Below are 24,178 nucleotides of genomic sequence, written 5' to 3' on the forward strand. Positions count from 1 at the left end.
AGATTATATCTAATTGAGCCTATTTATTAGAAATAGAAGTAATTGGGTGTTATTTCCTTAAGCCCATTAAGACATAATATAGTAAGGGTTTAGAGAGGGTTAGAGACACCATAATATTTGTTCATTTCAAGAGAAGAGAAGAGAGGAAATAAGGAGAAGAAGAGCAAAAAGGAATAAAGAGAAAAGTTAGGTTTGAAGAAATTGAAGAGGTAAGGGGGAGAATCCTTATTATTATGGGTTAGTATGATTGGGTCAATGGGTAGATTAACATGATTTAAAAATTTTGTTCTTCAATTTCTAGGTTTTGACATGTTTAGGGTAAAACCCCTAATTTTCTATGGTTTTACTAACCTCTAATAGGATTAATTTATTTGTTGAGTATTCTGAACACGATGAATTGATGAACACCCTTATTGTATTTACGTTTAATCTGTCATGTAATATTGAATAAATTAATTGATATTCAGTATAAATTGAAAACGTGAGGAACCTCCTGCTAGGTGTGAGAATTGTGGTAAAATTAATTCTTAGAATATAATGGTGTATTTCTTTATAACTTTGGCTATCAGTAGATATTCTTAGTAAATTATGATTCATGGCATATTTCAATCTCATTCCTCTTACTGTAGTGAGATAAACAATTTCAGTGTTGTCGTATTTTCATTCAAGAAAACATTAATATATCAATGAAGTAGAATGAGTTAAGTTACTTTTGTCTTAGACTGAAGCTTAGCCAATAATTAGGTGAAGACAGAATGTTCTAATAAAAATATATACTATTTAGATTAGATTTATGTGGGGGTGTATTGTGATTCAGTATATAGTGAGTGTGTCGTGTAACTTTTCTATAGAAGACTTTATTTTCTCATTCCCATGTTTTAATAAGATAATGATTTGGCATGTGATGTAGCGTCAAATTGAAAAACCAGTTTCAAGTTACTAATATATAAATAATTCATTAGTATAAGTAATAATAATATTTTAGGAGTTTTAGAATTAGAGATAAGAAAAATTAGATTAATGAATTAATTTAAGTTATTTTCAATTTCGTTAAAGTTGTCAATAGAGTTATTAGAGTTGTCAATAGAGTTGCCAATAAAATTGTCGGAGTTGTTTCGAGTTATTATGAGTCATATTTTAATTATTTCGCGTAATTCTGACATGTTTAGAGTTGTTAGTGTATGGTGTCAGTGTTTGTTTTTTTTTTATAAAAATTTTAAAAATTCATAACTTTTGAACCGTAACTCTGTTTGAGTCTCTGTTAGAAGCGTTAGAAAGCTGACACGATATTCTTTTCAATTAAAATGGTCTTATTGGAAATAAGTGATTTAATAATGACGTAATTATGTAAATGTCTTGTAATTGTGTGTATATTTATGTTGAGAATAATATATTGTTATGCCGATGATGTTGTTTTGAATAATATTCTCTGTGGGTAGCCATATAGCATGAATCCTAGTGATTAATTGATTGATTGTGAAAGTTTGTATTCGTATGTATTGGCAAATGTGAATTAACATGAGATAGTATGGTTACTAGTGTTAATTGGATTTTTTGAATTGTAATTGATTATTGGCCTTTTATATGTGAATGATATGTATGTGTTGTGAATGTTGTGTACAATTGGTGATAATTCATCGAGTTGAATTATTGTGATATGCGGAATGTTAAGATGGTAGAGATGATCTTAATTGCATAATTGGTTGGTAATTGTACATTCATTCATGGCATAGTCGGATTTATTGTGGAAGCGGTGAAACTGTGGGTTCACATGGTATTAGACGGTGATCCTTGAATGGAAATAGACGTAGATTAAGTTGATCCTTAATTGGAAACATGCGTAGTGGCTTTGATCTTGTCCGGATCGGAAGCGGCTTGAATTCTAGAGTGAATTCGGAAAGCGGTAAACTACATGTTTACATTTGGTGGCTTTGATCTTGTCCGGATCTGAAGCGTGGCTAGATTCTATATGAATCGGAAGCGGTGGAACTTTGGGTCCACATTGGGTACCACATGCATTGAGTCACATGTTTTGCATTGAGTCACATTGAGGTTATGTGATGTTTGAATATATGCATTTATGTGATTGTTATGTGTACATGAGATGTGATAATTGGATTTGGTGATGTTTGGACACATGACTTGGTAAAATATATGATTATGTGATAATTATAGTTATGTGTATTATTTGGGAATATAGTATTGGAATTTAATATTATACTCCTTGAGTTTTGATGTATGCTTGTAACATGTGAAATAAATGTTGGTTAGTATTTTTTTTTTTTGAAATAGCAAAATAACATTAAACTGAAAAAAAAGGCACAAGAGATGCCACATACAATCAAGGCCAGATCACAATTGTTCATGACAGCAAAGTACCCAAACTCCTAAACCAGAATTTACATAACAGATACTAAAAGCCTGAGCCTGAAAATGATACTAACAATAAACTCCCCTCACTTACTGAGAGATGAATGGTTAGTATTATTTACATGGTTATATAAGTGTGATGAATTTCTATAATTGTTGATTGAGTCATTGTATCTTATTATATTTTCTTCATTATGATTCGTATTCTCACCCTTCTGTTTTAATGTTGCCCTCGTTTGGCGACATGCAGGTTCTGGCGATTAGTAGTTCGTACGAGATTTAGTCAGAGAGCTTCCGAGTTTGTTTGATGATTAAGTAGTGAGTCAATGCCCTGGTCATGTAACACTGGGTAGACTAGGCGTGTTGAACTCATGTTTCTATTTGGTTATATATTATGTTACAACTTGTGAACCTGTTTATTTGGCTACTTGTTGTTTGAGAGGCTTTAAGCCAAATATTTTGATTATGGTTTATTTTATATTGAGAGTGTTATTGAGTTATGATCATGGTATGGGACATGAATCATTTAATGGAATACATAAGTATTTTAGTATTTTCTGTTGTGAATGCATATTTTGGATGAATTATGATTAAATGTTAGGTGTTATCTGAAATGACCAAGTGTGTTGTGTATTGTGGATAAATGCTGTCGGTTTTTAAAAGCTTTTAGTTTTTGAAAACGTCGATGTGACGCCCTTTTGAATTATATGCATGCTTATTCTCTGATTTTATGTTAGATATTTTGGGGTATAAAAGGGGTGTTACAAAACACATCTCGGTATTAAAAGTTTCGCAGGTTCGAGATAAACCAGATGTTAAAATCTCATAGGTATTTGATTATGCTCTGTAAAAACAATATTTTGAGCTCAAGGAACGTATTCGTGGAAAGAAGACTAACTGATCCACCATCGAGAAAGAAGATTGACCACTTCACTCATTAATGTATTATGAAGAAAAGAAGCAAACGCTCATCAACTATCTACATATTACTAAGAAATTGACCAAAGTGACAAAATTACCCTTCTCACTAAAAAATATTACACTATAAATTGGACAAAATAGTAATTAACAAAATCACCCTATCACTTTTCTATTGTCCAATGAAAATGAAGACTTTTGCCAAATGTCAATTGCAATATTTAGGATTCAACTTTTTCTCCCAAACACACATCTTCTCTCTCTTATTTCAAATTTCAAATTTCTTTCACATTTCATTTTCCCACACTTTCTTACTTTCATTTTAATTTTTCTCCATTTACTTATCATTACAAAAATTATAATTTATTTTTTAATTTTAATAAAATTAAATATCTACATATTACTAAGAAATTGACCAAAGTGACAAAATTACCCTTCTCACTAAAAAATATTACACTATAAATTGAACAAAATAGTAATTAACAAAATCACCCTATCACTTTTCTATTGTCCAATGAAAATGAAGACTTTTGTCAAATGTCAATTGCAATATTTAGGATTCAACTTTTTCTCCCAAACACACATCTTCTCTCTCTTATTTCAAATTTCAAATTTCTTTCACATTTCATTTTCCCACACTTTCTTACTTTTATTTTAATTTTTCTCCATTTACTTATCATCACAAAAATTATAATCTATTTTTTAATTTTAATAAAATTAAATATTTATTTATCTTACGGGTCACTATCAACACAATATTTAATTTATTTTAATTGATCATTACACACTTTCTCTATCTTAATTAAAATTTAAAATTTATCTCACATTTTTTTCACACTTTCTTACTTTTTTTTTCTAATTTTTTTCTCTATTTATTTATTATTCCTAAAAAAATCTATTTTTTAATTTTAAAAAAATTAAAAATTTTGTTTTCTCCCGGGTCACTATCAACACAATATCTATTTTATTTTAATCAATCATTGTCTTTATTTGAGTAATAATATCCTTTTTTTTATTTTCTCCATCTCAAATTTTTTTATGATTATTTAATGCAATTAAATTTATATGATTATTGTTCATTTTATATTTGTATTTAAATATATTTTATATCGCATCAAAGATTTTTTTTATTTCACGGGTCATTATCAATACAATATCTATTTTATTTTAATCAACAACTACTATTAATTGAGAGATAATTTTTATTTTAAATGTTAAAATTTCATTTTTTTTCTCCAACTTACAATTTTTTTTATATAATTATTTAATATAATTCAATTTATATGATATTTTTCATTTATAATTAAACAATTCATTTTAAATTTATCCGTATCTAATTAAATTTTATACAGTATCAAATAAATTTACCCGTGCGGAAGCACGGGTATCTTACTAGTATCTATCTTGTAATATTTGGTTGAAGATCAACCATCAAATTCTTGTATAAGAGGGTTCGTGAGTCTTTCATATTAAAAAATCTCAATATTTATTGGAAACTCTCAAAATCAATTCTTGAGGACAATACTAACTCATTTTTAACTTGACCTTCTTTTATTTTTTGTCTTTTATTTTTTCCGCTGCTAAGGTTTTCAAAATATTTTAAACTAGGATTTTACTTCATAAATTTTTTTAAAATCACAATTTTTTAAACCACACAATTCATCCCCTCTTTTATGAAGTTTGAAATCCAACATTATTTTGTCACATCATTCATGCGTCATTTTTGCAACATATATTTTTCATCATTAATAAATATTATTCATCTCAAGATATATTTATATTGTCTATCATTTGAAATGAAAAAAAAGGTAAATAATAAAATATTTTGAAAGTTTAATTATAGAAATAGAATAACTTTTGATGATCATCAAAAAATTCATTTTCAATTTTTAAGTAATTTTAGACAAGACCCGCTAATATTCTTTAGAGACATTTAACATTCATTTTAATTTATTAATAGGTTCTTTCAAAACTTATAATAAGTGCTTAAAATAATTTAATTAAAGTAAACAAAGTATGAATTTTTTTTATAAAGTAATCAAATTATTTTCTATTATTACATGCAAAAGAAGTTAAATATGTTTCAAATCCCAAACCTATTTTATGTTTTGGTCATTTTTCTTTCTGTTTTTCTTGTTGTAACCAATGGCTACCCGGCATATTTGTTTTATCGAGCTATTGCCTGTGATAATTGCTCTTTTTGTCCGAGAAGTATGTGCTATCCTTTTTTAACTCCAAAATGCATTAGTCAAAAATGTCACTGCATCTAAGGGTAATAAATAAGTTGAAAAATAATTATACATTAATCGGGATAAGCAATACACGGTTATAAATTAATTTTTATTTATTTTGTAATTTAAATTTAATAATTTATATTATATTAAAATATTGTAAATTATAATTGAGAAATAAAAATGACTTTTAAAAGATGAAATATAAAAATATGGATATTGTGACACAAATAATGGTAAATTTAATATGTGAAATTATTCAATGAAACTTTCAATATTTTTATAAATTTATGTCTATGTTGTAACTTTGGTTAAATGCTGAATATAAATTTATAAATGCTAGTTACTATATTATCTTAATTTATTTTTTAAACTTTTAATATTTTTATAAATTTATGTTTATGTTGTAACTCTAGTCAAATGCTGAATATAGATTTACAAATGCTGGTTACTATATTAATTTAATTTATTTTTAAAATAAATTAACTTAACTTGTTATTAGAGTTCTTATTTAAACATTATTATCTTTATTTTTTTTTATTATACTCCATGCGGTTCCTGTTATAAAATCACATTGAAAAAACTATAAATTACTTAAAAGAAACTCTATATTATATGTGAAATTATTGATTTTTTTTCTTTCAAATAATCAAAATTTTCAAATAAAATACTAAAATATTCTAATGCACTTTTCAATACACTCTAATACACCTTTATATTATATTCTCATCCGTTTCTTACTCCATAATAGTCTTATTTTATTGTCATATTTTAATTTTTTTTATTCTAAATCTGTAACTGTATATATATTAAAAGAAGGGATAATCAACATTTATATAGGTGAGATTTGAGTTATCCCCTATAATTTTTTTGATTGTCCTCAGGAAATATGAAAAGTTCTATGTTTTTGCCCTATATGACCCCTTTGTAAAATGGTTTTTTATTTATTTATTTATCTGATTTTTCATTTTTTTACACGCTTAGGAGTACCTTAAAATTACAGAGAAACAATCCAAAAAAAATATTACATAGAGTAACCTAAATGTCACCTATATAATCAAGGATAAATGTTCTTTAAAAGAATATCTCTTCTCATTCTAAGTATGTAACTGTTTATATATTAAAACAATATTATTTCTCATATGAATCATTGAAAGGTCGTTGTAGTTTTCAACTAAGTAGCCATTAGACAACCGTGATAATTCATATGAATTATTGTAGCCCAATAAAGGACCAAGGTATTTATTACTAATATAAGAAAATAATATATCATCAAAATTACTTAATTAACCTAATTAACACAGTTTAACAACCTTAATTCATATCTTTAATTATAATTTCATTTAATTAATTATTACTAAATCTGAAAAATTATTAATACTCCATTTATTTAATATTTTTTTATAAATATTTTTATTTTCCAATGTTCCAACCAACTATATAATTAGGGGTGACAAAGCGGACGGCCCGCTCGGTCCCATCATATGTCCACCAAAAAAAGAGCGGGGTAGGCAAGCCCGCAAATTGAAATAGGCACAAAAACTTAACCTGCCCTGTCAAGGTGGCGGGCTTGCCCGTGTATTTTTTTATTTTATTTTTTTATTTTTTTAATTATTTTTATATTTTAATTAGATTTTTCACATAGTTTTTAGAACAATTTTTTATAAAGCATTTTTTAACAAATTTTACTTAAAAATATTGCATATATTCACAAATAAATGTATAAAATAAAACTATCAAGAATTAAAATTAGTAGAATTAACTTAAAAAATAGCGGAATTTGACGGAGCGACGGGCTATGGCGGACGGCGAGTTTTAGCGAGGCGGGCTATGGCAGACGGCGGGCCTAAAATGTCAACCCAACCCACCATTTTCTGGCGGGTGCGCGGGCCGGGCCAGCGGGCCACAACCCGTTTTGCCACCCCTATATATAATACCTTAGAAATTAATTCTTAGATTCATTTTTCTTTTGTAACGTGCATATTATCTTCTTGAGCCAAGTGAAGATTACTCTGCATTGAATCAATTTCCTTAACCTTTCCCATTCCCACATTCAATTTTCATTCCTCCAGGCCTAACAACAACCATTTCCTCCTTCAATCCTAAACTCCTTCTTCAATCTCAAAACAGAGTAAATTTTAGATTTTTTTTCCAAACCCTAATTTTTTTTTTTTATCCACTTTTATTTACCTTTTCATTTTCGAATGCAAAAACAAAAATGAGTCGAAGGGCTGAATGTATTAAGGAGAATAACAACATCAAGGAAAGTTGGAGATTGGCAGTTCGAATCGTTGATGCTTGGATCATTGTTAACAATAAGGGAATCAAGCATATAGAGATGGTTTTAATGGATGCATCGGTAATAATTTATACATTCCTTTATGTAGATTTTTCGTTTGATTCGATTCTATATCAGTATACTAATTACCGTGATTTGAATCAAATAAATTCTGTTTTTTTTTTGGGATAAAACTTACTTACAGTTAATCCTCATTATGCTTAAGTTGATTTCCTTTTGTTCAATAAAAAAAATCAAGTATTATATGTTTATATGCTTAAGTTGATTTACTCATGTTCTATCAAAAAACCAAGTTTTATATATTTAATTTACTCTTGCCAAGCGAATCCTAATTTGGTAAAGAAGCTAACTTACTTACCGTTAATCCTCATTATGCTTAAGTTAATCCACATTCACTATAATTATTTATTTTTTGATAATTATGGTGGAATTGGAATGCATAATTTAGATTGTTGTTTTGTGAGTTTTTTTAAGAGTTATGTTTTGGGAAGATTAATATTGATCCACAGTCTCAAGATCCTATTATATATGATAATGGTGTAAGCTATATGTTTGTACAATTCTTAGAAAAGTGAAGATGTTTCATTTAGATGCGTGGTTTTATGGCCTAAGAAACCAATTATATATATTTTTTTCCAATTCTGTTGGATGGTGAAGCTGTGTGTTCGAACACAAATTATTCTAAAAGTGATAATGATGATCAACTGAAATCTTCTAAATATGATGATTTCAATTATGCTTTAGAAGATGCAGATTTTTCTTTTGAAAAGAGTAAAAAGAATCTGTTAGGATGCAAATTCAAGAACCCTAAAAGATACTAAAAACTCTAAAACAACAAATAAAACTAGGCTAAAAAAATAAAGATAAAACATAACTTTTGATTTCCTTGATTGATTTTCAAGTGTCAAAGACACTACATATAATAATACTAATGGATAATAAACTAAAGGCCCAATACTAATTAAAGCCCAATTCAACAACATTTAAAGATCCGAAGAACATTTTAGAGAACATTACAAAATATAATACTAATATAAATTCTACTCCTAATTTAATATCTAAAATATTTATTTAATCATAATTCTTACTCTATCATTACTCACCTCTTCAAAAACAACTTTGTCCTCAAGGTTGTAGAATAAGACTATCAAATTTTAAATTAACTTTTTTTTAAAGACAATGGAAATGAAATTGGAATGCTACTTATAAAAAAAATAAAAAAAATAAGTAGAGAAATTTGGAGGGGTCATGAAAAAAAGGATAGTGGATTTCAAAAAAAATTGCAAGCCTTGTCTGTGAATTCACGTGATGACCAAAGTGGGTGTATTCTATTTTTATTTTTTTTTAAAAGAAAAGTGTCACGTGTCTGGTTATATGAATGATAAAGAAGCACATGGGAGCATGTGAGGAGTACGGAAAATTGGAAACAGTTGGCTTCCATTTCAATTATACTTGAGCAGATTCCTTTTTTTTCTTTTTTTTTCTTCATTTTTATCTTTCCCATTCTTTCTTCTTCAGGGTTTCTTCATCCTTTGTTAGAACAAGATTTGTTCTGATCAATATTCTTAGTTTTGATGATAACAAGGATATGAATTTTGGATGAGATAATGTGGTACTCTAATACATTGCAATTTCCCTTTCAGGAAATATATAAAGAGTATGCACAAATCAGCGCTCAGAAGCTTTGACTCAGAAGGTTCAGCATGCAACATCAGAACATGGTCTGGCAAGACATCAGAAGATGGTCAAAGCAGAATCAGAACATGGGTCTATGGAAGCATCAGAAGAACTTGAGTTTAGAAGCAGAAGCACTGAAGTTCTCATGGTATCACGCTCAGAAGCACTTCAAGGTCAGAGGACAAGAAGATGCTCTGCACCAAGCTGTTTGACTCTAATGATATTCAAACGTTGTATTCACAAACATCAGATCAGAAGCAAGTACAAGATGGCAGGCTACGCTGACTGACAAAAGGAACGTTAGAAGCTATTAAAGGCAACGTCAGTAGACACAGCGTAAACAAGGCTCGAGGTAGTTGACAAAAGAGTGAAACATTAAATGCAATGTTGTACGGAATACGCAAAGCATTAAATGCTCCCAACGGTCATCTTCTCAAAGTGCCTATAAGTATGAAGTTCTGATGAGAAGCAAGGTTACCGATTTTGACGAATTCTGTGAATACAAACTTGCTGAAACGCTGTTCAAATCAAAACTCACAAACTTCATCTTCATCAAAGCTCACTACATTGCTGTTGTAATATATTAGTGAGATTAAGTTTAAACTTTAAGAGAAATATCACTGTTGTGATTATAGCTTTTCAGAAGCATTGTAATACTCTTAGAATTTGATTACATTAATTTGTAAGTAACTAGAGTGATCAAGTGTGATCAGGATACTCTAGAAAGTCTTAGCTTGTGTCTAAGTAGTTGTAACTAGAGTGATCACGTGGTGGTCAGGATACTCTAGAAAGTCTTAGCTTGTGTCTAAGCAATTGTTCCTAGAGTGATCAGGTTGTGATCAGGATACTCTAGAAGACTTAGTCGCGGGCTAAGTGGAAAACCATTGTAATCTGTTGAGATTAGTGGATTAAATCCTCAGGTGAGGTAAATCACTCCAAGGGGGTGGACTGGAGTAGTTTAGTTAACAACGAACCAGGATAAAAATAACTGTGCAATTTGTTTTTATCGTTCAAGTTTTTAGACTACACTTATTCAAACCCCCCCCCCCCTTTCTAAGTGTTTTTCTATCATTCAATTGGCATCAGAGCGCCGGTTCTAAGGTGCAAGCACTTAACCGTGTTTAGAAAAGATTCAAGAAGAGAAAAACGCTTCAGTAAAAGATGGCTGGTGAAATTCCAACAAACCCACCTGCATCTACATCTGGCTCTGCTGAGCAATATAATGGTAACAATGGTTATACTAGACCACCAGTATTTGATGGTGAAAACTTTGAATACTGGAAAGATAAACTGGAAAGTTACTTTCTTGGTCTAGATGGTGAACTATGGGATCTTCTGATGGATGGTTACAAACATCCAGTGAAAGCTAGTGGCGTAAGGCTTACAAGGCAAGAAATGGATGATGATCAGAAGAAGCTTTTCAAGAATCATCATAAATGTAGAACTGTTTTGCTGAATGCTATCTCTCATGCTGAGTATGAGAAGATATCTAACAGGAAAACGGCCTATGATATATATGAGTCATTGAAAATGACCCATGAGGGAAATGCTCAAGTCAAGGAGACTAAAGCTCTTGCTCTAATCCAGAGATATGAAGCCTTCAAGATGGAGGATGATGAAAACATTGAGAAGATGTTCTCAAGATTTCAAACGCTAACTGCTGGATTAAGAGTTCTGGATAAAGGCTACACCAAGGCTGATCATGTAAAGAAGATTATCAGAAGCTTACCCAGAAGATGGGGTCCAATGGTAACAGCATTCAAGATTGCAAAGAATCTGAATGAAGTTTCTTTGGAAGAGCTTATCAGTGCCTTGAGAAGCCATGAAATAGAGCTGGATGCAAACGAGCCTCAGAAGAAAGGTAAGTCTATTGCATTAAAATCTAATGTTAAAAAATGCACTAACGCTTTTCAGGCTAAAGAAGAAGATTCTGAAGAATCAGAATCAGAAGAAGAAGATGAACTGTCCATGATCTCCAGAAGGGTAAACCAACTCTGGAAGAGCAAGCATAGGAAGTTCAGAGGCTTCAGAAGTTCAAAGAGATTTGAACGAGGAGAATCTTCTGGTGACAGAAGATCTGACAAGAAGAAGGCTGTCTGCTATGAGTGCAATGAGCCTGGACACTTCAAGAATGAATGTCCAAAACTTCAGAAGGAGAATCCCAAGAAGAAGTTTCATAAGAAGAAAGGTCTTATGGCAACATGGGATGATTCTGAATCAGAATCAGAATCAGACTCTGAAGGAGAGCAAGCCAACTTCACGCTGATGGCTACAGAAGATGATGGATCAGAATCTACATCAGAATCAGATTCTGAAGAGGTATTTTCTGAACTATCTAGAGAAGAGTTAGTTTCCAGTTTAACAGAACTTCTGGAACTCAAGGCTCATCTTAGTATCAAATACAAAAAGCTGAAGAAGCAGTTTGAATTTGAAACTAAGAAGCTGGAAGTGGAAAACTCTTAACTGAAGGAAAAAGTTTTAAATCTATCCAAAGATAGTGGATCTCCTTCTGAAATAGAAAAATCCATTCCGAGTCTCAATCATATTCTGAAAGAATATGACTCGAGCTTCAGAAAGTTCTTATCTAGAAGTATTGGCAGAAGTCATCTTGCTTCTATGATATATGGTGTTTCTGGAAACAGAAGGTTTGGCTTTGGCTATGAAGGTGATACCTCACATAAATTTGAACCTATTGATGATCTGAAGATCACATACAAGCCATTGTATGATCAGTTCAAATATGGCCATGCACATGATATTAGGCTCACTTCACATGCACAGAGTTTTAACACTGTTCACACCAAGAAGCATGTGACACATCCTAAGAAATATCATGCTGACAAACCTAAAGAATATCATGCTGTTCCTCCTGTTAAATATTTTGCTAAACCCAAGTTCAATCAGAACTTGAGGAGAACTAACAAGAAAGGACCCAAGAAATTGTGGGTACATAAGGAGAAGATAATTTCTGTTGCAGATATCCTTGGCTGCAAAGAGGACAAAAAGAAAAATGTCATGGTACCTGGACTTTGGGTGCTCGCGACACATGACGGGAAGAAGGTCTACATTCCAAGACCTGGTGCTTAAACCAAGTGGAGAAGTCAAGTTTGGAGGAGATCAGAAGGGCAAAATCATTGGCTCTGGAACCATAAGTCTTGGTAACTCTCCTTCCATAACTAATGTACTTCTTGTAGAAGGATTAACGCATAACTTATTGTCCATAAGTCAATTAAGTGACAATGGTTATGATATAATCTTCAATCAAAAGTCTTGCAAGGCTGCAAGTCAGAAGGATGGCTCAATCCTATTTACAGGAAAGAGAAAGAACAACATTTATAAGATTGATCTTTCTGATCTTGAGAAGCAGAAGGTGACTTGTCTTATGTCTGTTTCTGAAGAGCAATGGGTCTGGCACAGAAGATTAGGACATGCTAGTTTGAGAAAGATTTCTCAGATTAACAAACTAAATCTGGTCAGAGGACTCCCAAATCTGAAATACAAATCAGATGCTCTTTGTGAAGCATGTCAGAAGGGCAAGTTCTCCAAACCTGCATTCAAGTCTAAGAATGTTGTGTCTACCTCAAGGCCGTTAGAACTCTTGCACATTGATCTGTTTGGCCCAGTCAAAACAACATCTGTCAGAGGAAAGAAATATGGATTAGTCATCGTTGATGATTATAGCCGCTGGACATGGGTAAAGTTCTTAAAACACAAGGATGAGTCTCATTCAGTGTTCTTTGAATTCTGCACTCAGATCCAATCTAAGAAGGAGTGCAAGATCATTAAGGTCAGAAGTGATCATGGTGGTGAATTTGAGAACAGATTCTTTAAGGAGTTCTTCAAAGAAAATGGTATTGCCCATGATTTCTCTTGTCCTAGAACTCCACAGCAAAATGGAGTTGTAGAGCGAAAGAATAGGACTCTACAAGAAATGGCCAGAACCATGATCAATGAAACCAATATGGCTAAGCATTTCTGGGCAGAAGCAATAAACACTGCATGTTACATTCAGAATAGAATCTCTATCAGACCTATTCTAAATAAGACTCCTTATGATTTGTGGAAGAACAGAAAGCCCAACATTTCTTATTTCCATCCTTTTGGATGTGTATGTTTTATTCTGAATACTAAAGATCATCTTGGTAAGTTTGATTCTAAAGCACAAAAGTGTTTCCTTCTTGGATATTCTGAACGCTCTAAAGGCTACAGAGTATACAATACTGAAACATTGATTGTAGAAGAATCAATCAACATCAGGTTTGATGATAAGCTTGGTCTTGAAAAACCAAAGCAGTTTGAGAATTTTGCAGATATAGATATTGATATATCAGAAGCTGTAGAACCAAGAAGCAAAGCTGCAGAAGCTGGTAGTCTCAGAAGCAGTGGATCAGAAGATCAAGTTGCTGCATCTTTAGAGAATCTCAGGATTTCTGAAGAGCCAACAGTCAGAAGATCACCCAGACTTGCATCAGCTCATTCAGAAGATGTGATTCTTGGGAAGAAAGATGATCCTATCAGAACAAGATCATTTCTAAAGAATGACTATCAGAAGTAGTGATCAGAATTAGAAGATGTACAGTCTTTTCAAAACAACACAGCTGTCATCTATGAGTATCTAAAAATGAACGTGTGTCCGTACGGTTAGTACAAAGCGTGCAGTTGAAAAGACGCCGACCTAGGTAACTGTGTTAAATCATTTCTTTTACCACGTTCTCTCACCTAACGTTATTCATCATTTAATGCAATTGATTTCCTTTGATTATGTAACTGTTCAATCTCAAAAAATTTATTTTTTTTAAATCCGTCTCTCTAAATTCTTTTCAAATCATATTGTTTATCCTTTTCGCTCCCATTCTCTCTTTCTTCTTGCATTTTTTTTAACCCTAAACAAAAACCCAGAATTTGTTCTTCTTATTTGTTGGTTCTGCTTCAATGGCTGCTTCTTCATCTCAAAATGTTGGTTCATCTGCTCCTCTCCATATTCAAGAAGAAGAAAATCAGTTCTCACTCCGGTTGTTGCGTGCTCCATTCCTAAGGATAATTTGGAAGTTCTATGTGAACTCATGGTTGATTTTGATAACATTGAAGAACACCTATATCATCTTAAAGAAGAAATCATCTTTCAAGGATGGACTTCACTGTTCGCTGAGTTCTGTGGACCAGTCTATCCAGATCTTGTCAAGGAATTTTGGGTGCATGCAGTTGTCGCCCCTAAATCCATCTTGTCTTTCATCCATGGAAAGTTTGTGGTAGTAACTGAGGACATTCTAAGAATGATGTTTGATCTGAGAAACGCCGAGGGGGCTTTTGAAATTGATCAAAGGGCTGACTGGCAAGTTGTGTTGTCTACTCTCTACACCAACGCAAATAAAACAAAGCATGTCAAGGACATGAGACACCTCTACAAAATCTGGACCAAGATTCTTCTTGGGTGTTTCTATCACAGGAAGAGTACGCATGCTGCAGACTTCGTCAGCAATGAGCAAAAATACATTCTGTATTGCATTGCCACTAAGAAGAAGGTTGATGCTATCTACATTATCTTCAACCATATGTGGAAGGCTGTGAGGGATTCCAGAAATGCCTTCAGAGAAAAAAGCTGTACCACCATTCCTTTTGGTAGAATCATCATAAATCTTCTGGTTCATTCCAAGATTGTTGAGAACCTGGAAACTGAAGGTATTATCAAAGACCTTGCTGTCACCTCTGGGAGTTGCCTGAATGCTCTCACTTTAAAGAAGATGAAGGTGATTGATACTATCATCAAAACTCCCCAACCTCTTGCTGGAACAAGAATCAGAAGAGAACCCGTTCTAGCTGAATTTGAAACCTTCTTCAATAGTGAGGTACCAGGAGTCAGAACTAGGTATCTGAAGTCACTAAAAGAAGATGAAGGTGTTAAAGATCAAGAGAAAGGTGCTCCTGTTAAAGTAAACCGCAAGAAGGAAGGAAGGACCAAAAGAAAATTTGATCATCCTTCTGTTAATCAGGTGAAGGTAGTTCAGAAAGTTGCTGCTACCACTGAGAAAGAAGTGGTTCCAGAAGAAGTCATTGCAAAAATTGTCAAGGCTGTCTCTGTTGATTTTGAAAAGAATAAGAAGGAGGCTGAGAAGAAGAAGAAGTCAAATAACAATGCTGAGATTGTTAAAGTTGTTGAGAAGGAGAAAATCAGAAAAAGGAAGTTAATAATTCATGACTCCGATGAAGAAGAGGTTGTTCAAGAGGCTGTTAATCAGCAGGAAGCTATGGAGACCGTCAGAAGGAGAGAAATCTCTCGCGGCAAAACAAAGGTTGTTGAAGAGCCGAAGGGTAAGAAGCAGATGAAGCTTGAGGCTGTGGTCAAAGCTGTTCAGAAGGTATCCAAAGGTATACATATCTCTGAACCTGATTCTACTTCCTCTTTTCGTTCAGAAGTTGCATCAATAGCGGTTGCCCCTATCCCTGAACCAGAAACAGCCCCATCAGAATCACCTATAAACATCCATGTTCTTACACCTCCATCTTCTCCTGTAACCATTCCTTCTTCTCCACCCACCATCAATCCTGTTTTGGATATACCACCCCTTCAAACTCTCTTTCCACCTCACACAAATATCTCCATCTCTCAACCTCCTCCCCATGCAAACTTTGAATCCATTCCTTCCACCTCTCAAAACAACCAAAGTGTTTCTGATCTTCCAAACTCTGCATCACATGAGCAACTGCTCCGTTTCTGCAACTACACTCCAAAGCCTCGTCCTGAAGCTGAACTGGTTGTGTTAGAGTCTGATAATGAAGCAGAATCTTCTTATAGGTTGGATAGAGAGCCTCAACCCTATTCTGTCCCCAACCCTGTTTCTTCTCGAACCATTATAAAATCCCGCCTAGTCTACCCTATTGGTGTAACTTTTGAAAAGGTAAAGAGGAATCTCAGAAGTATCTTTGATATCCTCAGAATTGCTGAAAGTTCTGGCTTGAATAACGTCGCTATGCGGAAGTTCTGGAGAATCTTATGCAGAGAAACAGATGCTTACTTTATAGAACTTCGGGAAGCTTGTGTAGAAGCTGCTCCACGGCCTCGTGGAATTCTGAGAAGTTATGAAGAGTTCTGGTTTGCTCGTCTCGGAGGGAGATATACCTTGGAAGATAAGCAGTTTGTGGATGAATTGGAAGAAGTAAGACTTGCTGCTGCAATGGAAGCTAACCCTTGCAGGGAAATTGTGGTCTGGAGACCTCAATATCCTGTTCTGCTCGGAGACTTCAAGACTCTCTTTGACTTTCTGAGGGAAAACCCTTCTAAGAAAGACCCAAGCTTGGTCATTCCAGAAGTTGTTGACCCACCAGAAGTTGAAGGTCCTTCTGCCCCTAGGAATCTAGCTGCCATTCTTCAGGCACTTGAGAATGGAGATTCTGAGATTCCGGCTACAGAATATGAAGATGCTTCTATGCAAGAAGCAGATGTAGAAGATCGTGTTGCTGAAACAGTTCCTGTTGAGGAAAACCCTGCAAATGATCTATCAATGGAAGCTACATATCACAATGCCATCCCTGTGGATAAAAGCTGTGAAGCTTCTTCTGATGAACCTTCCCGTCTTGCAAGGACTCTGGAAGTTATTCAGAAGAACCAGGATGAGCAAAGCTCAATCAATGCTGAGTTTAGAGCTTTCATGGAGAGGCAGAATGAGCACAACAATGGGGTTCAAGATATGCTGGCCAAGATCTTGTCGAAGCTAGGGTCATCTTAGTTTGAGTCTTAGTTGTTTTGTTTTCGTTTTTTGCTTTGCTGCATCTGTTTTGTGCATCTTCTCTTGCTTATCCTCTTGTACTTCTGTACTTCTGTCTTTTTGAGCCTAAATGAAAATTATCTTTTTCTTCCATCTGTTTCCTTTTGTTTTTCATCTGAATCTTTTATGTTTTTGATGTTATGACAAAAAGGGGGAGAAATGTGATAAATGATCTGATTAATATTATCAGTTACCGGGTAAAAAGGCCCCACATTGCTAACAAAACTTGCAAAGTTCTATGCTTTAAGTTTTGTTGTTGCAGGAATTGAAGGTCCTCTTCAAGGAGAAGCAATTCTAAAGAATCAAGCTCTTGGATTCTTGAAGCAAGCTGAGTGCTATGAAGTTTCAGAATCAGAAGCAAGAAGCAAGAAGGAAGAATGTTCAGATATTCTGATGATAGAATATGCTCTGAAACATTATGTCCATTTGTTCTGATACATATTATGTGGCTCTGATACATATTATGTGTTCTGACTCATTCATGCTGACTTTTGTCGATTAGCTTTGTTCTGTAACATTTCAGGATGTAGAGATGTGTTATACCCCAAAATTTGCCCGCATCATTTTTCAAGAAAACTCCAATCTGAAAATTAAGAGTCTCATATAATCATGGATTTGACTTCAACAAATATCCTGACATATGAAATACTTAGTTTTTAGAATTTTTCTTATACAGTAATGTGGCTTGCAGTTGAATTTATTCTTACGCAAACGCCAAATACTGTTTATTACTTCACACATGCTATTTATTTATTTACAGATAAATAGTACTCACACAATTGGTACAAAGTTAAATCTTTTTGCAGGCGCAGAATCAGGAAACTCAGACTGTACTGGTAACAGTCAGTTGACAGCCAAACTGCTGGCAGTACAATTCTCAGTGATTTGTACCATCAATCAAATCAATCTTTTGCAATTCAAAATTCCAAGATTTTTGTTCTAGAAGTCTTCTGAATATCACGCGATTAGCAGAGACTCAACACTGCACAAAAATCAGGTACGCTTAACTGTCTCCTACATAAACAGTCCCTGACTAGGGTTTTCTTGTTTTTACAGGAGAAACAAGTTTTTGAGACCTCAAATGGATTTCATGCACATCCATACATCTCAAAGTACCATCATACAAATTTTCAAACTTCAATTCACTCAGACGCACCGTCAGCAGCTCAAACAGTCAACAGACGATCCGTTTGACCAAAAAGTCAACAGACAGTCAAAAATGAATTTTTTTTGTCAAAATCCATATTTTGTCAAAGGATTCATCATTTGATCATTGGATGATCATAATTCATCAAGGAAAGATCAAAAATCAACAAAACCCTAAGATTCAAAATTAGGGTTTTTACCTGAAAAGTCAACTCAACTTTGACTGGTCATAACTCTCTCATCCTTCATCCATAAAATTCAAACCAAAGCTCATTTTGAAGGAAATTCAATTATCTTTCAAATGCCATTGATCCCATGGTCATTGGATTCACCATTTGAAAAATATGATCAAAGACATTACAGGTCATTTTCAAAGTCAACAAAAAGATACTTTTTTCAAAAGGACACACAAGGAGCATCAAAAATCATTTTGACATGAGACCAAAGGCATTGGTTAAAGGACTCTTTGAGGTTTCCAAAAAGTGCAAGATCTCCTTCATATGACAAAAATTGAGGGATTTACACCTTGTTGAAGTTGGCTAAATTTTGGAAAATGCATAAAACCAACATTGCTCAAAAATGCATTTTTTCCAAAAGGGGCCAAGTTTTCATGGTTCAAACATCATTTCCATAATATTATGGGCCTCCCACGACCAAGACTAAGCCCATAACATTTTTCATCCATTTTTGCTTGATTTTTTCTTATTTTAAGATTAAATTAAAAGGAAAAATGAAAGGATAATGGATAGCTTGAATTCCAAGCATGACTCATCAATATGACTCATTCAACTCTGTCTCAAGGCAAAGTACAACAGAGGGAGAGAAGAAAATCAAGCCATAGTGGCTTAAATGCCAAGCTACATATGTGGAAAAAGTCAAGATTCTAGCAAAAGCACTTATTGCTTTCTAGCTTTGATTTTAAGCACCTCAATGCTTATAAATAGACTCCAATACTTCAGTAATATAGGGAGACAAGTTCAGAAACAAAGCCTTGCTCATAACACACTTGTAACCACTTGGAACTTTTTGAAAGAAATTCAAAATTCGAATTTTAGTTTCTAACTAGTTTCAGTTCAAACTAAGCATTCAAACATCATCCTTGAACATCAATAAACGTATCCCAATCAATTGCAAGCCTTGAAGCTCACTAAATCGAGCTATACAGGCCATAATTTGTTCGAACCTAAATCAACTCGTATCTGGTTATTCACGCATGCTTAACAAGATGTAGACATATATTTGAGTTTGGTTTGATGTGTAGATCATTTCTGGAAACTTAATTGAAGTTTGAACACGTATACACGAAACTACCATTTTAGGGTTCTTCATCTCAAAATTAGGGCTTTCCAAATTAGGCAAAATTACAAGTTCAAACATGTCCCATTGAATTCGTATGGACCAGACGAATTCAACCATGGCATCGCGCCAGATTTATATCACGTTTTACTTGTATTCGCTATTTTTTGCAGGTGTAATAGGTGGGAGCTTTTACACCACCTGCAAACGCAAGGTGTAAAAGGGTGGTTCTGATGAAGAAGATGATGCGTGGCTCCTCCCTATTGGCCAGGGCGCGCGCGTTTTTTTTTTAAAATAACTTCTGATCCTGTGCTTTGCAGTCCACGCTTTTGCCATGTGTCTCAATTTAATCACCTTCTGATCCACTTGCCAGCTCATCCTGCGTACCAGACACGCTAGCCCATGATATAGACTCTCAATCCAACCACACCTGATCCGTATCCTTTTATTTTCTATTTTATTTTAATTTTCTTTGTAAAATTAATTAAAAATAGTTTCAAAAATCCAAAAAATGCATAAAAAATATTTTTAGACTTCTAAAATAATATATTATTTTCTGAAATAAAAATATTTTATTTTTCTTCAAAATTTCAATATTTTGCATAATTAATTAGTATATATTTATATATTTGCTTTTTAATTATTCTAACCAATCAAAAAATCATAAAAAAAATTGTTCTTCATGTTAAATATTGTTTATATATTATAAACTAATTTTTTACATATTTTGAATAATTTTCTCTTTAAGTTTTAGTTATTTGTATAATTATTTGTATAATTATGTATTAATTAGCTTAATCAATTTCAAATCAATTTCAAAAATCCCAAAAAAATTAGTTTTGCTTTAAAATTAATTGACAAATATTTTGTACATATTTTAAACTCAATTTCTAGGTTTAAATCTATTTTCATCTTTTTTTCTTCATTTTAATTTAATTAATCATGCATTAATTATAATTAAAATCAATCATAAAAAATCCAAAAACATGCCTTTTATTTTTCTTGCAATTTAAATTCCTAAATAAATGTATAGGATGTCAAATTCATGTAAATAGGCTAGTTTACATTTCCTGCACAATCGATGTAATAGCGTAGATTTACTTTCCGCACTTTACATTTCCGTATTTTAATTTCCCGCACATATAAACTGCCTGTATGTCAAAGATAAAATTGAACCGTTAGATCACTAACTTCCAAGATAAAATATCTGAATCCAATCACAATCACACTTGCACCTCTTAAGGTAATTCCTTCTCATTCTTTTCAAAATCAAAGTCAAAGTTCTACTGTTTTGAGTACAAAATCGAACCTTTTGTTTATATCCGGTGAAAGGATAGATTTTTAAAGGAAATAAGGATAAAGACCTTACAACTCAGGGTAGACCTCCTAGTTTGCTTGCTCAAATCAAAACGAACAAAATTCTCATACACTGTTGTTTTTCAAAACAAAACTTTCCAAAAAGACAATATTTTGTATACATCCAAACACGGATCATTACAAAATTAACGTTCTTTTCAAAACATCTTTTGAAAGATAAACAAACATTTTGTATACATCCGCACACGGATCATTACAAAATTCAATTTACAAAAGTATTTGAAATCACATATGAGCATTCTAAAGCAATTGAAAAGTAATCAAAAAACAAGTGAGCTAAGCAAACTTAAGAGCCCATGGATAACCATGGATACAAAGGGTGCTAGCACCTTCCCTTTGTATAACCTACCCCCTTCCCAGAATTTCTTAAAGGTCTTTTTTCTGTTTCTTTTATAAACCTTTCCTTAATTGGATAAAATAAAAGGTCGGTGGCGACTCTGTGAATTTTCAAAAATGCGAAAGCATTAAGCGATAAAAAAGAGTCAGTTCACGTATCTCTCCCGAACAGAGGTATGGCCCGGAATAAAAACGGAGGTCCACAAGATGCTCTGATGATGCTCTGGTACATTCAACAATGTTCTGATAAAATCTAGCATGAAGTGATGTAAGAAGAAATTCAAGCTCTGAAGCTGTCCTGATGGAAGCAAGAATCAGAAGCTATGAATTGTCTGAAGATCAAAGAAATTCAGGTTCTGAAGCTGTCTGATGGAAGCAAGAATCAGAAGCTGTGAATTGTCTGAAGATCAAAGAAATTCAAGTTCTGAAGCTGTCCGATGGAAGCAAGAATCAGAATCTGTGAATGTTCTGAAGATCAAAGAAATTCAAGTTCTGAAGCTGTCCTATGGAAGCAAGAATCAGAAGTCATGAATGTTCTGAAGATCAAGCATATGTGAACGTCTCTACTGAAATACTCAGGGAAGTCTTTTATTATTAAAATTCTTCTAGTATTTATTTCAGGGGGAGATTATCTATCTCAGGGGGAGACATATTCACATGCTTATGCTTTAGCTGTGTAATTGTCTTTAGCCGTCTGCTCTTTCTGATCGCAAATTTATATCATTTATATATGTTTTTGTCATCATCAAAAAGGGGGAGATTGTTAGAACAAGATTTGTTCTGATCAATATTCTTAGTTTTGATGGTAACAAGGATATGAATTTTGGATGAGATAATGTGGTACTCTAATACATTGCAATTTCCCTTTCAGGAAATATATAAAGAGTATGCACAAATCAGCGCTCAGAAGCTTTGACTCAGAAGGTTCAGCATGCAACATCAGAACATGGTCTGGCAAGACATCAGAAGATGGTCAAAGCAGAATCAGAACATGGGTCTATGGAAGCATCAAAAGAACTTGAGTTCAGAAGCAGAAGCACTGAAGTTCTCATGGTATCACGCTTAGAAACACTTCAAGGTCAGAGGACAAGAAGATGCTATGCACCAAGCTGTTTGACTCTGATGATATTCAAACGTTGTATTCACAAACATCAGATCAGAAGCAAGTACAAGATGGCAGGCTACGCTGACTGACAAAAGGAACGTTAGAAGCTATTAAAGGCAACGTCAGTAGACACAGCGTAAACAAGGCTCGAGGTAGTTGACAAAAGAGTGAAACATTAAATGCAATGCTGTACGGAATACGCAAAGCATTAAATGCTCCCAACGGTCATCTTCTCAAAGTGCCTATAAGTATGAAGTTCTGATGAGAAGCAAGGTTACCGATTCTGACGAATTCTGTGAATACAAACTTGCTGAAACGCTGTTCAAATCAAAGCTCACAAACTTCATCTTCATCAAAGCTCACTACATTGCTGTTGTAATATATTAGTGAGATTAAGCTTAAACTTTAAGAGAAATATCACTGTTGTGATTATAGCTTTTCAGAAGCATTGTAATACTCTTAGAATTTGATTGCATTAATTTGTAAGTAACTAGAGTGATCAAGTGTGATCAGGATACTCTAGGAAGTCTTAGCTTGTGTCTAAGCAGTTGTAACTAGAGTGATCACGTGGTGGTCAGGATACTCTAGAAAGTCTTAGCTTGTGTCTAAGCAATTGTTCCTAGAGTGATCAGGTTGTGATCAGGATACTCTAGAAGACTTAGTCGCGGGCTAAGTGGAAAACCATTGTAATCTGTTGAGATTAGTGGATTAAATCCTCAGGTGAGGTAAATCACTCCAAGGGGGTGGACTGGAGTAGTTTAGTTAACAACGAACCAGGATAAAAATAACTGTGCAATTTGTTTTTATCGTTCAAGTTTTTAGACTACACTTATTCAAACCCCCCCCCCCTTTCTAAGTGTTTTTCTATCCTTCATCCTTTTTCCTTCTTTCTCATCTTACTATGAATTCATGCCGGTTAAAGGGTGATCATGGCCGCCGGGGTCAAAAATTAAGATGCAAAAATTACCGTCGAAAAAGTAGTCTTCAACACCTCCGAACGTGACTCGTCGTGGTGGTACTGTCGTTGCTCAAACAAAGTCAGGTGGTTTAGAAGGAGGTCGCAGAGCTAAAAGAAAATGGTGTTTTAGAGGCGACGATGGTTGTTCCGATGATGTTTGCAAATATGAGGTTTTAGGTGGTAGAGGCAATAAAGGTGGAGACTGTGTTAGAAACAAATCAGGTTGTTTTGACGGTGGTGGTCGCAGTACCGAGTGGCGACCGTAGATTGGCGGTGGAGGTACTGAAGGCAAAAATGAAATTGTTTTTGTTGGAGGTTCCGGTGGAGTTGGAATTTTGTTGTCAAGCTCTAAATGTGGTTTTAAAGTTGGATTTGCACAACTCTTGACTCTTACAATAGAACATTTTGATGATCTGGTCACGTTCGTTTTCGATGGGCACGGAGTCAGGGATGGCGTCGGAGATAGTGTTGGAACTGTCGCCGTTGGAGAAGATGATGAGGCTATTTTTTCATGAGAAAATGATATTTTTGCCGATGATGTTGTTTTCCTTCCAATCACAACTTCATGGGTTTTTAGTTTCTCTTCTATTTTGAAATCTCTAATTTGATGCTTCAATGGAGAAAGTTTTAGAGTTTCTTCTTTAACAAACTCTGAGGTTGAATCAGATACCGTAAAAAAATCACCTCCATCACTGATTACAT

The 24,178-nt window shown here is 33.5% G+C and overlaps 1 protein-coding gene across 1 annotated transcript; it reads left to right on the forward strand.

Moving 5' to 3' along the window:
• The first annotated feature begins 5,557 nt into the window (after positions 1 to 5,557).
• LOC131628755 (uncharacterized) lies at positions 5,558 to 20,209 on the forward strand. The gene is made up of 2 exons (XM_058899578.1): positions 5,558 to 7,878; positions 9,462 to 20,209. The coding sequence occupies exon 2, from the start codon at positions 14,559 to 14,561 to the stop codon at positions 17,217 to 17,219; it is 2,661 nt and encodes an 886-aa protein (XP_058755561.1). The 5' UTR covers positions 5,558 to 7,878; positions 9,462 to 14,558; the 3' UTR covers positions 17,220 to 20,209.
• The last annotated feature ends 3,969 nt before the right edge of the window (positions 20,210 to 24,178 follow it).

This window comes from Vicia villosa, unplaced genomic scaffold (genome assembly GCF_029867415.1).
Source record: "Vicia villosa cultivar HV-30 ecotype Madison, WI unplaced genomic scaffold, Vvil1.0 ctg.000477F_1_1_1, whole genome shotgun sequence".
Taxonomy (NCBI): domain Eukaryota; kingdom Viridiplantae; phylum Streptophyta; class Magnoliopsida; order Fabales; family Fabaceae; genus Vicia; species Vicia villosa.